The following is a 16,236-nucleotide window of genomic DNA, read 5'->3' as shown; positions in this document are numbered from 1 at the left end:
CCTGGAGTGTGTCTGTCACTTTTATTTTATTCTATTCAAACACAACCAGAACACTTACACTTACTGGAAACTTCCATTTTGACATGTCAGACAGCACTTCCAAGATACCAGAAAATGAGCAAGTTTTTACTTCTCTCTCCACACCAACGGCAATGTGTTTATCAAAGGACTTTATGGAGAATTAACCTTCCCAGATTGGAAAAATCCACCTCTGCTTTGCCAAAAATTGCCCCAAGAAACAGAACCGGTGCATGCTGGTGCTGTTAGTGACTGGCAGACCACCGGTTTGTGCAAGGGTGAATAGTCGGATTGGCTGGAGATCACCGTAAAGGGCAGACAATTTAATGCCAATCACACATGCTAGTTAGATTAGAATACTGATGAGCCCTTTTGAAAGGCCAACTGCATCTTCTTTCGGCAAAAATATTAAAATGCCCCCCTTTCCCCCACATCCTCCCCCAGATTTTCCACAAGAATAAATTAAAACTTGGAGGTGTGGTTATTATCACAGAATAATTGGACCCCATGGGATTAGAGACACTCAACGTTTGTTAATGCCCCTGGGTTGTGATTATCTAATAATGATGATGCCTCTGTCATTGCTTAATTATTCTTCCCCTTTAAAATGTTCCTGTGCAGTCGGACCCAGTAGAGTGTGCTCATTTCAGACAGAAATGCAACTGCAAATTCCTGAGAGCACTGTCACATGGGCGGTGTGATTGACTTACCCACTTTTCCCCCACGCCCATGTTTATAATCCTCATTTCATAAGCTCCATCATTACTATACTTGAATGACTTCTTTTTTCCAAAAAGAGACATTTAATTCGCCTCCATCTCTTTAAAACAACCAGTTGTTGTTAGTGCTACATAGAGAGAATACACCTTAATCAATTGACCTTAAACAGGTAAGATCATATCTGGCCAGAATCCCACATAACACCAGATCAGTGGTCCATATTCTCTGTTACATGAGAGTTGGGTGCCTGTCTTCTCTGTTTAAGAGAGTACCACAACTAAAATAAGATGTTGTAGATCAGACCAAAGTTGGAAGCTTTGCATAGACTTTGTCCAACACAACTAAACTTTGGCCACTATCTTTAGTCTTTCACTCGGGCCAGCAGGTATTCATCTTGTTTAGATAGAGTTTCCAAGACATTGTTCCAAACATTGTTGGGCTTTGCAACTAATTAGAAAGAAAAAAAGAGAAGGCAACTTTGATTTTATTATCTTTAAACCCAGTGTTGTTTTTTAACTTTATTATCCCTCTTGTACTGACAAAAGGACAAAGGAATATTCTGTTTAGCCAGGAGATTTTGGGTAGTAAACAAAGATTTTAAATTCAACTTGCTAAAATTAGACATTTCTACTTTGGGTTTAATGTTTCTTTTCTTTTTACCCCCAACTCTTACCATTTTTTTATTGTCTCACAGACTGGGGAGATCTTAGAAGTATTTAAAACATTTTGATTTTCTTTTCTTACTGCATTTACTCTCTTTGTGTAATTTCTTTGTGTCCTTTCTTTCCATTCTTCTACTACGACTTTATTTTCTGCTGCACATTGCTAAATCTAAAGGAGACCAAGAAGAATCTAAAATCTCAAGGAATCATCCAAGGTCAGGACCTCCTTTTGTTAGATGTAGATCTGTCCCTGGGAATTTTACACACAAAGTTGTTGTGGCAGACTAGAATCAGAAGCACAGCCAAGAATAAGTGGCATATTCAGTGTCAACCACTATTCCTGTAAACAGACCCAAGAACAGAAGCCAGATCTCCTGTTCAGTTTTCTGCCAACACATCTTCATTCTTCAGCTTTCTTTCATTCTGCCTCAGTGTTACCTGACTTTTTCTACTTTTCCACTACACTGTTCTACTTTTCATAGGTTCATGGAATAATTGAGGTTGGAAGGTCCCTCAGGAGGTCTGTAGTCCAGCCCCCTGCGGGGTCAGGTGTGAGGTGAGATCAGACAAGTCTTAAAAACCTCGAAAGACACAGACTGGGAAATCTGAGTAATCTGTTCCAGCGTTTGACAGTCCTCACAGTACAAATGTTTTTACTTGTATCTGAATGAACCGATCTTGTATCTTGTTTCAATTTATCTCTCATCTTTCCACCATGCACTACTGCTCTGTCTAGCTGATGACCTCCTCATAAGTACTAAGAGACTACTTTAGGTCCACCTGGAGCCATTCTTTCTCCACCTGAACAAGCCCAGCTAGTTACAGTATGAGTGCTCCAGCCCTTGACCATCTCACTGCCCTTCCACCGGACCCCCTCCAGCTGATCAACGTTTTCCTTGCAATGAGGAGCCCAAATGTGGTTGTAGTATTTAGATGTGATCCAACAACTGATGAGTAAAGAGGAAAAATCACCTGGGTCTCCTGGCTCTTCTCCTGTTCCAACAACCCATGATGCTGTTGGCTTTCTTTGCTGCCAGGACATGCTGCTGGCTTATGGTCACTTCCCACTAGGACCCTCCCAGGTCCTTTTCTGCAGAGTTTCTCCCCAGCCCCTCCATCTCCACCCTCTGTTACTGAAAGGGATTATTCCTTTTCAGGTGCAGGACTTTGTGTCTATCCTTGTAAAATTTCATGAGGTTCCTGTCCGCCAGCTCTTCCTGTCTGCATCCCTCTGAATAGCAGCCATTTAGTCAGAGCAGGTTAAGTCAGATCTACTGTATCTAGCCTTTGGAGTCAGTGAGCTCAGGAAAGAAGCAGAAAATCAGAAATACACCCAAATTCAGTACAAGAAAGAGGATTCTGGACTCAGACAATCACCAATACAGATTTGACAGGAGTCTCTCCCAAAAGAGAACATGTTTTCTCTGCAACTTCTCATGCTTAAAATGGTAGAGATACTGAACCTTAAATTTGTAGGTAATGTTGATCCCTAGTGCACTACTATATCGTCTTAACCAGAGCAAAATAAATACTTTGAACACTGAGTTATTTAAACTCTCCATTAAGTAAAACAAGAACAAAGTTGTGGTTCACAGCCAAGCGGTGTGGTTTGCTTTTTAATATATGCACATCCTCTACAACCGACTAAGCAGGATGTGACCAGAACACAGATAAAGAGGTAGCTGATGTCAGCGTGAAGGTTGAGCTTCCTGTTGTGCCATGCATTAGGCAGTTGTGGAGTGTAACGGGAAGCTGCCTAGAGGAAAGCTGTCAGCAGGACTGACACAGGCACCGTTGTGAATCTCTGTGTGGAAAGCCCCAGCATAGTTAAGCTGGGCTTGGAGCTGCCCAGTAGCCCTGCAGCACCAGAAAGCTGGTTCTGCTTCAGAAACATTAGCTGTTCACTTCACATGGATGGAGTGGGTGAATCATAGAGTCATTTTGGTTGGAAAAGACCTTTAAGATTATCAAGTCCAAATGAAAACCTAACACTGCCAAGTCCACCACTAAGCCATACCTCCAGGGATGGTGACTCAACCACTTCCCTGGGCAGCCTGTTCCAATGCTTGATAACCCTTTCAGTGAAGAATTTTTTCCTAATATCCAGTCTAAACCTCCCCTGGTCCAACTTGAGGCCATTTCCTCTTGTCCTGTCACTTGTTACTTGGTGAAGGTCTATAGCAACGCTCCACGCAGACAAAAAGCTGAAGCTTCTCTTGCTTTTCTTTGCCTGTTTTCTCTTTTAGTCTTGCCCTAAAAACAAAATAATGTTTCCAAAAATAAACTTGACTTAAAATCTTTGAAATGTCTCTTTGATATTCTTAATACCTTAGTCCCAGACCTGCAGTGTGGCTGCATATCATTTCCAGACAGCATGCCAGTGTTGGAAGAGGAGGAAGGGAATAGGACAAGGCAGGAATGGAGAGAATGCACAGCCTTCCTATCACCATCCATAAAATAGTGCCAAGTTAGTATGTATAGTATGGAGTTTTCAAGAGACTCCTTTTTTCTGTGGTATATGACTCTCCTGAGAAGTCATTGGAGTCTTTATTACTTAAACATTCAGCAAAAAAATTAATGAAAGAATGAGGTCAACTACACACTGCAAAAACCATCTTCCTGCTAAATCATAGTGGTACTTGTGTGGTTTGAATAGGTCATTTTACTCAGAGCAACAGTGAGAGAGAGTGTTTATCTAGTACTTTGTTTCATCATCAAGAGCTCAGGCAGCCTCCCTGGGCCCTCCATTTGACCTCCTCTGTTGGGGAAGAGGATTAACTTTATAAATTGGCCCTGAGACGTGAGAGGGGTGGGATTTGCCCAAGGCTGTACTGCAGACAAATATAGATCTGTGATTTTCTTACTTTGGTATACCTAGAAGCCCTATCAAGGGCACTCCTTGATCTTAAGGGTAGGAAGTAAATAAGCACGACAAAAATGTGCCTGTGCCTCTAAGATACAGCTTTCTAAGAGACAAGCTAGCAACTGGGAAGAAGCAGAATTAGCCTTGTCTTGCAGCAAAAAACATAGCGAGTGCTTTGTCCAGGGGAGCACAAGAAGTTTGAGGCAGAACTGGGAGAGTCATCAATACCGTCTAGCAGTTTAGCTCATCCTGCATGCTCTTGTGCAAGGCCATCCTACTTTGTATAAGCTATACCCTAACACTGCCTAAGTGCCTGCTGCCTAGCTCCTTTCTCTGACAGGGTGTGCTTTGCAGACAAGTGGACGTCCTCTGCACATTAGCTCAGAATTGCCCAGCATCGGGCAATTCTCTGAGCCCAAGATTTAATTGAGGTGATGACGTTCAGACTCCTGAGCTTGCATGATTTGGCTTTGGTTCTGCCTGCGGGATGAAAGCACATCACTCACTCACCAGCTTGTAACACAACCTGTTGCCAACAGGAAGGGCAGGATCCATCCCACAACGTATTTCCTCTCTGAATGGTCTATGTCTGCTTCAGTAGACATACTTTCCTTCTAGTTCACCATCTCAGTGGTGCCCCTTGAAACAAGGGCACTTCCAGAGGGCAATTCAGCCTGTCCTAAAATAGAAATCTAAAGGTAGGCTGAGTTGGATGTCCCTTGACCTCAGAAAGGCTCCAAAATAATAGTTTTGACTAGACTAGCTTAAACTAACAATGAGGCTGCCAAAGGTGGGGAAATTAATCCCATCCACAGTATGCACAGCAAAGCCAAAGAAATATTTACACATCATTGCCTTTCCTAGATATTGTTATCCTGAATCTTGTTTTCCAGATGATGTAAATCCAGATGATGTAAATCATCATGACTCTATGGACATAAGCTAGCCAAAAGAATAGCCAAAAGTTTCTGTGCTAATACCAGTTGTTTTTCTAGTTTGGCATAGTTTTTAGAAATTGTGTTGAAATGTTATTTAAATTAAAAGGGAAATGGCTCATTGCTAGATTAGATTTCTGTTAAAAGAATCTCTGACCTAAAAGGTGCTATAACCTTTTACAGGCAGAAATAAATGTGTTGAGAATAGTTGAAAATGCCAGCTTCTTTCAGCCTTAAAAAATCTCTATGAATGCAACACAACATTGCTAGTTAAATACAAATGTCTACTCTGTCTAGAGCATCCACTCCAAATGAAAATGTGTTCTCTGTATCAAAGCAAGCTCTGTTAAAGAATATATTAACCAAAGGCCAAGTGACTTTATTCATAATGAAGCTATTTGACAGGAAAAATTTAATCAATTAAATGGAGGAAGCACATTAAGATCAAATGGCTGGGGCTGGGAGTGATTTGGGGGTGTGTTGGGGGAAGGCTGCAGCCATGCCCTTCTCCATTTTGCAGCTTCTTAATAATATTATTTGTATTATTCAAAGGTTTCTGGATGTTTATTAGAGTGGAGTTGAGTTTGGAAAAAAGAGGAGGAAGGCTGTGAGACAAAGAAATGTGGGAGTAGAGGGGTCAGTGAAGAAGAAACAATAAGGTCTCTAAGACCTTATTGTAAACGTAAAATAAACATTTTTAACCTTCTCACCTTTCATGGTTGGAGATGCTGAAGTGTTCTGTAAAGTCTCTGTGTGTAGCCTGGATGGAGAAGGCAACAGGTGACCAGCATGCAGTGTACCTGCAGGAAAGAGAGCAGATTTTTCTACAGGTTACAAGACAACTCTTTACTCTTACAAGTCTAACTGACCTCTTTGTCCAATGCTGTGATATTATTTTCACGTATTAATAGATTTTTAAGGCCAGTGGGGAATATGATGAACATCTTGTCTGAACTCTTGCAACAACAGCCAAAGGATTCAACCCCGTAAGTCCTGCCAATAGTCTCTGATTGAGCAACAGCCTCTTTGAGAACGTTGTCGGCTTTTTCCAGTGACTGATGTTAGAGAGGAAAAAGTTCCTTTGAGTAGACAAAATCTTATCTATCATGTTCTGATGTTTATCCAGGGCTTAACATTGTGAGGGAATGATCGGTGCAGCTGGTAAAAAGCAGCTCTGTTCTTCACCAACTATTGTATATTCAGGCAGGATTCATCAGGCTGCAGCTCCAGCCTGCTGAATCTCTCCCCAGCTTCAGTATTAGCTAACTCACTTCCAGCTGCCTCAGAAACCTACTGAGTTCCTGGCATATATAGGTTTTAAGGAGACAAGGATAAAATTCTTAGTATAAAGAGAAAAATAATACACCAAATGTTGAGGGTAGAGGCTGTGCCATACAGAGTGACACCAGAAGCCCAAGTCATTTGCACTTTTTTAATGTGTTTTGATTTTCTTCACTGTTGCACAGAATGCTGGTGCATCGGTAGCACAAAGAAAGCAATTCCTAGTGGCACTACAGCTCCGTACATCAAGCTGTCTGAGTACCTGGAGACAGATGCCTACTGTTTATTAAGCAGCACTATGAAGTGATTCAATTCAGAGCAGCAATGTTCTGGTGTGGAGGATGGAGGGAGTTGTGAAATGTTTTCTTTTAATTTATTTGGTGGCAGGGGAACTTGGTAAAAACCAATTTATAAATTCGGTAGGTATCCAATCTGTTTTTGTCATCTGGACAACTAAAAGCCATAAATACAGAATAACACTATTCTGACAGTGAATTATACTTCCTTTGCCATTACTCTGAGCAGTTGTGGAGCCCAAGAGCTTTGCTGACACGAGAGAGTTATACAGGTTCCCCAAAGTAGTTTAGTCATCTACCGTTACCACAAGGCATGAGATTTTTCTTTTTTCCCTTTGGTTCAATCTATGTTACAATTTCTTAGTTGAAAGAAACTAGAAAAGGGCAAAGGAGAAGCATAGTTGTGTCTTTAGATGGATTTCAATGTATTCTGGGAGCACATGAGGTAAAAACTTTCAGCTGGCCTAAGCCTCCACACATATCTTGTAGGACCGTCTAACTTTTGTTTCAACTCCCTTGAAGTTTTTTGGGAACAAGGAATACTATTGCTTCATCTGTTGGTTTTATCCAGCATTTTGTGAGAATTTTTCACCTCTTTCGATATCTTGGACCTTTTATGGCCCTTTTATGATAGTATTTTAGCTCATCACTGCCTTCATCTTCATTTCATATGTGCAGGTCTCAGTCAAAGAGGAGATAACTAGAGTGGAGTCTCTCAGGAAACATCCAGCAAAGTGCTGGATGTGTCCTTTACAAGTGCCCTAACAAAAGGAGCTTCCTTCAATTCTGTTCACCCCATGTTCAGTAAGATAATGGAACTACACAATTTCTTCAGTTTCTTTCTCCTCAAGGAAATAATAAGCCAGAGAGAAAAAAGCATTGTCCCAGTGGATCTGAGAGACAGATCGCTGCTAAGCAGAAGAAATAGCTGCAACAACAAAACACTGATTTCTGAGGTGCTTCTGTGCTCCAACTAGTATTTTACATGGATTATATGCCAAGTCATTATTTAGGCAAACTGGATATTCTGCATTGCAACTTCAAATGGGAGAATCACCAAGGCACCTGCTCCGTGTTTGTCTGATGGAATAGGGAAACTTGATGTGAATAAAAGAAGAAGGGATATTGGCCTCGCACTGGCCATCCCTGGAGCATGTGTTTGAGCAGTGCGACTGTGGTAAGAGCCACCACAACGCACTCTGTGGGCTGCATAAGAGGGATTTAATGGGGTTTTTTCTGCCTTCTCCAACAGATGTGTTGACAATCTATAAGTGTATGGCTCTCATTCACAGGAGTTATTTGCCCCCAAGAGCATTAATGCAATTTTCAGGCAGTTCCCTAACCCCCATTTCTCTCATTTCTTAAATATATGTGTTTCCTCGAGAGAAAAGGGTAATAACCCTCTGGAACAGAAACGGATGGAATTCAGCCCAGTCAAAACCAATCAGAGCCTTCAGATATGAGGTTTATATACTTCATTTAAATGATCTGCTAATGAACATGAGCAGAAACACAGAGCAGTGTTGGTCATAGGGAATTCACTGACATTCATTCACTTTGATTTTTTTTCTCCCTTCTCTGTTGGTGCCCACATTATTCTGACAAAAGTGGTTTTTTTACTTGGGTTTTTTGATTACTTTTTTTTAATCAAAGACATTATTGACTTCTTATTGCTTTGTGGAGAGAGACTGAATAATCAAAGCTGCTTCTATCTGCAACATATAAAATTATTCAAGTTAACATTGCAGATGCTAGGGAAGTGGGGACTAGGAATGCCTCACAGAGTCTGGAAATCTCTCCTCACCCACACCAGGAGAGTCTTTTGTACTTGGAGGCCTCATGAGTGTGAAAGCTTGTGTTTGGTGGGTATTAAGGTTGTAAAGGTGGGTTATTTGTAGGTTAGAGCTTTAAGGTTTATCCCCAGAGTGAAAACATTACCTCCTACTTTCCTTACTGGATCCTGCCAACTGTAGAGACTTCACTTTCTTGAGGGTTCAGTGAGTAATCTGATGTGTTGAACAACTCAAAAGAGCATCAAGATAAAAGTGGTCTTAACCATTTCACAGCTAAGTAACGAACAGGAGTAAAAAAGGATGATGTAGACATGATGTGCCTCCGGTAAATCATCAACAAAACTCTGACTTTAAATGTTCACTTTTCAGAAGATAATGCAACTTTTTAAAGGAAAAGAAAGTCCTTATGATTGATGCACTAAAGTAGTGCTCAGGAGACAAGCTAAAAACCTAATTGCTTCCACAGCTTTTATGAGTGTGAGTCATCTGGTATAACTTTACCTACCTGTAAGTTAAATGTTTAATTTACACTGGTTATTCAAGGCCCTTCTGTGAGAGACACGCATTTCTAGTTCATCCAACCTACCCTAAATGATAGCTCTTTCTAAGGTGCTGTATTACTTTCCTATGACAAGAAAGTGAGTCTCTTTCCATTCTTAAGCGATGGTTTCATCTCACTCACCTTCATCATTCCCTTGGCATTCTAGCAGCAAGGACCTTTTTTCCACCTGAGCTTCAGCTTCCCCTCTGGCAGAGTTTTTAGGGATGCATATTTCTGGGGTGAATATACATGACTGGTTACGTACAAAGGCCAGGCTGAAAGCTTGCAATGGAATGGATAGCAGTTACATTTTGTATTTGACTGGTCATTCTTCTTTTTGTAAACTTTAACGTTTTAAATGATGTTTATACAGTGTCCTAGAGCAGGGCCATAAAACCACAGTGTCTCACTTAGAATAATTAAAATTTCTCTTATAACACTCGGGACCCAGAAGAGAAAACTGTTATATGACAAAATTACAATGAGTAATTCTAATTTTTTTCAATGATAGAGTTTAAAATGTAGCAAAATCCCAGTAGCCTGGTTAGCTGATCAGCCTGGGATGCTAGATTGAGAAAGTGACTGATTCCATACTTACTGTTTCTGTATTATGTTTGCAAATAATAGCACAATGCTAAATTTTGTGATCCAGTCTTTGCAGTTCAAGACTTATTAACTCTTTCCATGAACAAACTTACTAGTAGTATCTTGAATAAGGCTGGGCTATCAGTCTTATTTTCTTTTTTTTCTTTTTCGCCCTGTTGTCGCGCTCAACATTATTATAAGCTGTTTTGTGAGCAACTAAAATAAGCAAAATATGATCTTTAATTTTGCCATGCTTTTTTTTTTCCTTTCAGTGGCTGCATCAACTGCTAATTCCACAGCTGGTGCGGCCATGAATTCTCTGACTTCTCTGGGTACTCTCCAAGGACTGGCTGGAGCCACTGTTGGACTGAATAATATTAATGCACTAGCAGGTACCGTAAACAGTGAGTATTTATTGCTGTGGTGGACAGCCTTCCCCAGTAATCATGCCACAAAAACTATCAATTGTAAAGCAATAATGTGATTATTTTTAATCTATATACAAAATAAGGGGGTCAAGTTGATCTAGTTCCATTCATGGTGCATATGCAGTTCTGGAGTCTTTTAGTTTCACGTAGTTTGCTCTGCAAAGTGAAGTCCCTTGGGTCCCTGCACAAAGACTCCTTTTCTTGCAGGGTGTACAGAAGGTAAAAGAAGTGTCACCAGAGATTTGGGTTATCTAGGTTATAGGAGAGGCTCCTTTTTCATTTAGGGAGTCTGACAACAGGTACCTCACCCCAGTATACAAAACCTGACTCAGAAACGGAGTGGTAAGAAAGGTGTTTGCCATGGAAGCAATCTTTTTAAAATGTCTGTGGGAATTACCGAATTTACTTGAGAGCAACATACTTTAAAAATGAAGGCAAACCTTTGGGTTTTCATTGGCAATCATAAGAGAATGATGCAGTCAGTCACCTGTAATACTAGAGCATGCACTTCTGTCCTATGACATCTTAAACAAACCCTGGCATCTCCAGCTAAGTAGATGCCGGTAGTTGTTAGAACATTCTTCCTTGTTCTTAGCCTTGGTCAAGGTTTTCCTGAAGAAGAAATACTTTTTTTTTTTATTGTTTCTGCTATGATGACTTCACCTTTGCCTGCAATGGAAGAGATTTGTCCAGCTGCATTTTCCCCCTCCCTTTTTTTTAGCTGCTGTTGCTCCTTGCATTTTCTTTTGCAATGCAAGGAATCTATTTGGTCATTGCCAGTCCATGACCCATCATAATGTACCCCCAGGAACGGATGTCCTCCTCAGTATCTCTTGCTCACTCTGATGCTCTGCATGATGTCCTTTTTGTCACTGTTACTGGCTGCTCACTTAATCCTTTTGTTGTGTGATCTCTGGTTGTCATTGTTGGGAGTTGGGAAGGAAGGGGGCTAATGAATGTCCATGTAGCAATGTTGAGTGGTTGCATGGGGTCTTGTATAAAACAGGTCTTGCTTCTGGCAAGGACATGTATATTTCACACAAACAACCTCATAGTCAATATGATTCAAAAACAACTTAAGAAAAGTATTAGCTCCCAAAATGGCCAATGTTAGTTTCCTTTCTTACTATTAATTTAGTATTAAAGCAAGCCACTGAAAAATGTCATGCGTGAAAAACTAACTTACCTCCTTTCATGAGCTCTCTTAGTAAGAGAGCTACCCTGTCATAAGTAAGAAATCATTAAACGTTCGTTCCCAATAAACAGTCATTGTGCTTTACTTCGTTTATAAGAAGTCACAATATCAAGAGTGGAGTGTGGCATCCCAGTCCTTCTCTCCCACGAGTACTAAGAACCCAGGCACACTGGAGCACTCCAAGATAATATCCTCTTCATTAGAGCAAGAATTAATCACCTGGGAGCTCTTGACTTTGTGTGGGAACCCTTCTGTTGCACTCCTTTTAACACTTCTTGCTAGGCTACAAGAAAAGAGTTTATGTGTTCTCAGCAAGTATTTTGAGGTGATGTGCAATTCATCTGCATGTGTCATTTGAAGTATTAATGATGTATTCACAACCTAGTACCAAATTTCAACTTGTTTTAAGCCACCATTACTTCCATGGACTTGTGCTAACAGTGGCTTCAATCACAAATCTTCGTGGATGTTTTTATGGACACAGAGATTGTACGTGCCTAGAATATCTATATGTGTACAGCACTTACAAAATGTGTGTGGATATGTCTGTCTACGTATATACATATATATGAGAGAGATCTAAAGAGGGGAAACTGCTTCCCCAGAACACAACACAATGTTGGGGCACTGTTTCTGTCAAAAGAATGACACAGATTATCAATTTTAGGTACTTGTGATCCTAATGAAAGCTAGGCATTGTTCAAACTATAACAGTCTCCCCTATCTCTTTTAAAGATGAGGCAGTGCTTTTCCTAGTGACCATGTCTGATCCAGTTGTTCACACTCAAACCTGCCTAGTTGCCTTCAGGAAACCTCACATTCAATGACTCTGATGTTTCACATTACTCTGTGGTCACAAACGTTCCAGTAGAAACAATCAAACATCATTTGGTCATGCAGGTTTCTGAAGTAATTGTGCAGAGAAGTTGGAATTGAGTGACATGCTTCTAATTGGGAAATAAACAAGCAATCCAAAGCATAAGTCAAATGAAGCCTAACCCAAAAGTTAATCAGAAGGTAGCACTGGGCTTGGGCATTGATTTACACAGAGGTGTTGGAGGAGGTATTCTTCTGTTGAAGCCACATCCTCCTTTGTATGCGAGAATCACGGGAAGAATATCTTCCAAGCTGAGCTCACTAGGAGACTTTTATCTTCTTTCTGGATCCTGGCTGGGTCCATGAAAAAGAAGCTGGGCTGTGGAGACTGCTAATGCTCTCACTGTAGAGAGAAGCATTGTAGAAAAATGTCTGGAGGCCTTAAAAATTAAAGAAAATGGAGGTTGGTAAGGGTTTGGCAACAGTTGTATGTACATGTGGGGATTCACCCAGCCTTCCTTCAGTTGTGCTTGAAGCATCTAAAACCTTAAATGACAAAACATTAGACTGTCTCCTTTGGGCACGTACATTTAAATAGTGTAACTAACAAAAATCATTATGAGTAATGAGGAAAAATTAATTGAGAGAGATTATTTGCAATTAAGAAAAAAGACCATGGTTTCAGGATACTGGACAGCTACGACACAATATTTGTGTGTGAACCCAGGGCAGTCACTTAGCCTTTCTGCCCCCATATTTACATCTGTAAAATGGAGATAAAACTATTTGTGACAGACTTGAAGGTGTTTGGAAAGCACTTTTAAGAGACCTTTGGATTTGCCAAGCATTGTTGCTTCAGTATTATGTGAAGTAACTCAAAGAAGCAAAAGGCCATAGATGAGATACTCCAAAAGGTTATTTCACAGGAGTGAGGAAGGGACCAGAGTTCAATATCAGACTGAGGTGCAATGAGTCTAGAGATAATTATTAGGGATAATAAAGAGATGGCAGAGATGTATAAGTGCAGCTGGACCTTCCAGATTTCATAAAAATATAAAAAGGGAGAAGAGGAAAAAATGTAGTGAGCTTTCTGCAGATCTCTGTTGCTCAGGAAGGAAGTGTATTTAGAGACGTGGACTGTGGTAGCAGTAGCCATGTCCTTCCCAGATGCAGCATGGTGAGCTGGGGCTGTCTGGCTGTTTGCTAATCTGAAATCCTTTGTTGGGAAGAGACTATTGATTCTAGGTGAAGGAAGGGGGAGGATGCTGCCCACTGCAACACAAAGCATGTTTATCTAATAGGCCGATGACTCACGAAAGATAACGTCTTATCCTAATGCTTCCTCTATTATCAAGTTATTTCAACACTATAATAAAAGGAGAGATACAAGCTGTTTTATCAGGAGCCTTTACTTTAACCAGTGCTGTGTGTACACACACACAAGCAATAACACAAACCTAAGTACAAAAACATCAGAGCAGGTTAAAGTCAGGCTCAGAATATTATTATTATTATTGTTGTTGTTGTTACTGTTGTTATTATTATTGTTGTTGTTGTTGTTGTTGTGTTGAATCTGCATTTTCTAAATGTCCTGTCTTTTAGATCAAAGATGCTTCCCAAGCTATCTTAGTTTGCAAGTTTTTGTTTTATACTTGGGACCATTATACAATAAATATCTGACTTTCTTGTGCTCTGACAGAGGTTTGTGTTCACAATAGTGGCAGCCAGTACCTCCTATCAGGATACAGTGATGCTCTGAAGTGGGGTGGAGAAAGGAAAGAGAAATCTTCAAAGTGCGAGACATTTTATTAAGGAAAGGCTAAGAATATCACATCTCTGTCAAGTGTTTAGTCACACAAATTATAGTAATATCAAAAGCTATAATTTATGCAGCACAATTCTCTTAATTGGCACAGACTCTGGTGGAGCCAGAAAGGTGCCACTTGAGCAATTGTCCTGATTATCAGAGACTCATAGGAATACACTTTTTGAATCTACATAAGAGGTGGAAGAAAACTAGTAGGTCAGCATCTTTATCCTCCTCTGTCAATGCAGGATAATTCCCTGCAGTCTTCTTTCTATCTCTAAATTACTCATATGATAAGGCTTATGCCACTTTCCTTGAAGATTAGTTCCCAGTCTTAATAGATTTCATTGTTAATTCACTATAAAGTGTCCTCTGCTTAATTTCCTCACTTTTCTCTGATTTACATATAACCCCTTATTGCTCTGAAATTAAGCCCTCTCTTTCTCTTCAATGTTCCTAGCTTTTGGATCTTAATATGGCTCATGGATCTTAATGTGACCTGTTCACCCATCATTTTTCCATCCAAAACACTAGGCAGTCGATGTCTAAGAAATGGTCGCTGGTGGTTCTGGGCCCCATTTTTTTGGTGATTGATCTACTGTAACTTGAGGGGCCTCATTAAGCCCTTTTAAGTTGTTTGGGAGCCATTCACCTCAAAACTGGGGAGCTCGGGATAGCTGGTTGTGCAGAAAATGTTGCTTAACTCTCAGTCCTGATGAGTGCTTACTCCTTCGGTTGACACAGGTCGGAGGTGTGGGTGATGAACAGGACTCTGGACTCTGCCACCCCTTCCACTGCCAAAGAGACTGTAGCTCTAACAGGGAAAATTCATTTTCTGGAATTTCTGAAAAAAAAATAAGTGTTAACACTGTTGGCTTCAGCATGGCTCATTTAGGAGCCATAATGATGAGTAGAAGCAATGGAGAGAGAGGCTGTAGCCCAGGACTTTGCCCACCATCAAGTCAGAGTAGTAAAACTTCTTTTACAGACCACACTGTTTGCATGGATGAGGGATGCCGTTTTCCACACAGCTAGCAATCAAGTGTGAAATTTCCTCTCTGGCAGTCATCCCAGTTAAATTAATCTGATATTTATCAGGAGGTAGAATTACTTTAAAGAAAAAAATTGTGCAGCTCTGCTTCCAGTGAGAAGAAAGACATTGCTAGAACCAAATGCTTTTGTTTCTTCGTGAAAGATGCCTCGTCTGGGTGAAGCACTTTTAGTCACTCCAGATGTGCTGCTGTTCATCTCATCTGGAGTAACTGGAGGAGGAGGGTGGAAGCGCAGAGCATTGCAGTCCATCTTCCCACCGCAAACCAAAGGGACGAAGCCTGTAATTGTATGGAGGGTTGTTTCAAAATGCTGTTAATCAGGGTTCTCTGCTAACTCTGTATAAGCAAAACACTCCTGATGTGGTGTGGTCAAGTCCTGCTGATAAAGAACCTGGTCAGAACAAGTTGGTTTCTTCGCAGACTGCTTTTTCCCAGTGGCCAGCTTGCATGGCTGCAGGTCAAATGGGTCCCACTCTACCAGCTTCAGATACCCACAGCAGAAGCACAGATGTCAAGGAGAGTGGGCAGAGAGGTTTTCAGGAGCACAGAGCTGTAGTACTTGCCAGTAGCAGGCTGCATGCGAGTCCGTTTGACTGTGCAACCCTTGTGCTAAAGTGATCCTGACGCCAAAGTCGTGTTTCTTTGTTTTCAGTCCCATTTGGTGAAGTGCCGAGCTGCATGCACTTGCCGTCGTTGTCAGTGTCATATAATACCAACGACTTTCGGAAAGCACTAATGAACAAGTGCAATTTCTTTTCTCTATTGTTGGGTTTTTTGTAAAGTTGCTCAAATGCTCTCAGGTATGGCGGCCCTGAACGGAGGACTCGGCGCAACAGGCTTGACGAACGGTACGGCCGGCACGATGGACGCGCTCACCCAGGCCTACTCAGGAATCCAGCAGTACGCTGCCGCCGCGCTGCCCACGTTGTACAGCCAGAGCTTGTTGCAGCAGCAAAGCGCTGCAGGCAGCCAGAAGGAAGGTAAGCACCCGAGCAAACGACCTACAACCCAACAAAAGCGATGTCGTGGGTTTGTTTCTTCACAGAGGCTTAAAGAAGGCCCTCGAGTAGCCTAATCTTTGATTTTTATTTTTTTCTTTTCCATTTTCTCCTGTTGAGTATGGTTACTTTCTTTAATCTCTCGTAATTTATTTGAATTTGTGGTGGGAAAGCTGCCCAGCAGAAAAGGATGTGGGGCTGTTGGTCAGCAGCCGGCTAAATATGAGCCAGCAGTGTGCTCAGGTG

The 16,236-nt window shown here is 41.1% G+C and overlaps 1 protein-coding gene across 1 annotated transcript in view; it reads left to right on the top strand.

Annotated features, from left to right (window-relative positions):
• LOC104526717 (CUGBP Elav-like family member 2) overlaps positions 1-16,021 on the top strand; it is a gene marked incomplete at its 3' end in the record, with an annotated part of 55,442 nt that extends 39,421 nt beyond the window's left edge. The window contains exons 6-7 of the mRNA XM_010170253.2: positions 9,967-10,086; positions 15,793-16,021. Of these exons, the coding sequence (XP_010168555.2) occupies positions 9,967-10,086; positions 15,793-16,021 (349 nt within the window). The remainder of the gene's footprint in view (positions 1-9,966; positions 10,087-15,792) is intronic.
• Positions 16,022-16,236: the final 215 nt, after the last annotated feature.

Source organism: Antrostomus carolinensis, unplaced genomic scaffold (genome assembly GCF_000700745.2).
Source record: "Antrostomus carolinensis isolate BGI_N321 unplaced genomic scaffold, ASM70074v2 scaffold10256, whole genome shotgun sequence".
NCBI lineage: Eukaryota > Metazoa > Chordata > Aves > Caprimulgiformes > Caprimulgidae > Antrostomus > Antrostomus carolinensis.
The sequence above is the reverse complement of the archived record's forward strand: the minus strand, read 5'-3'. Positions and strand labels throughout refer to the sequence as shown.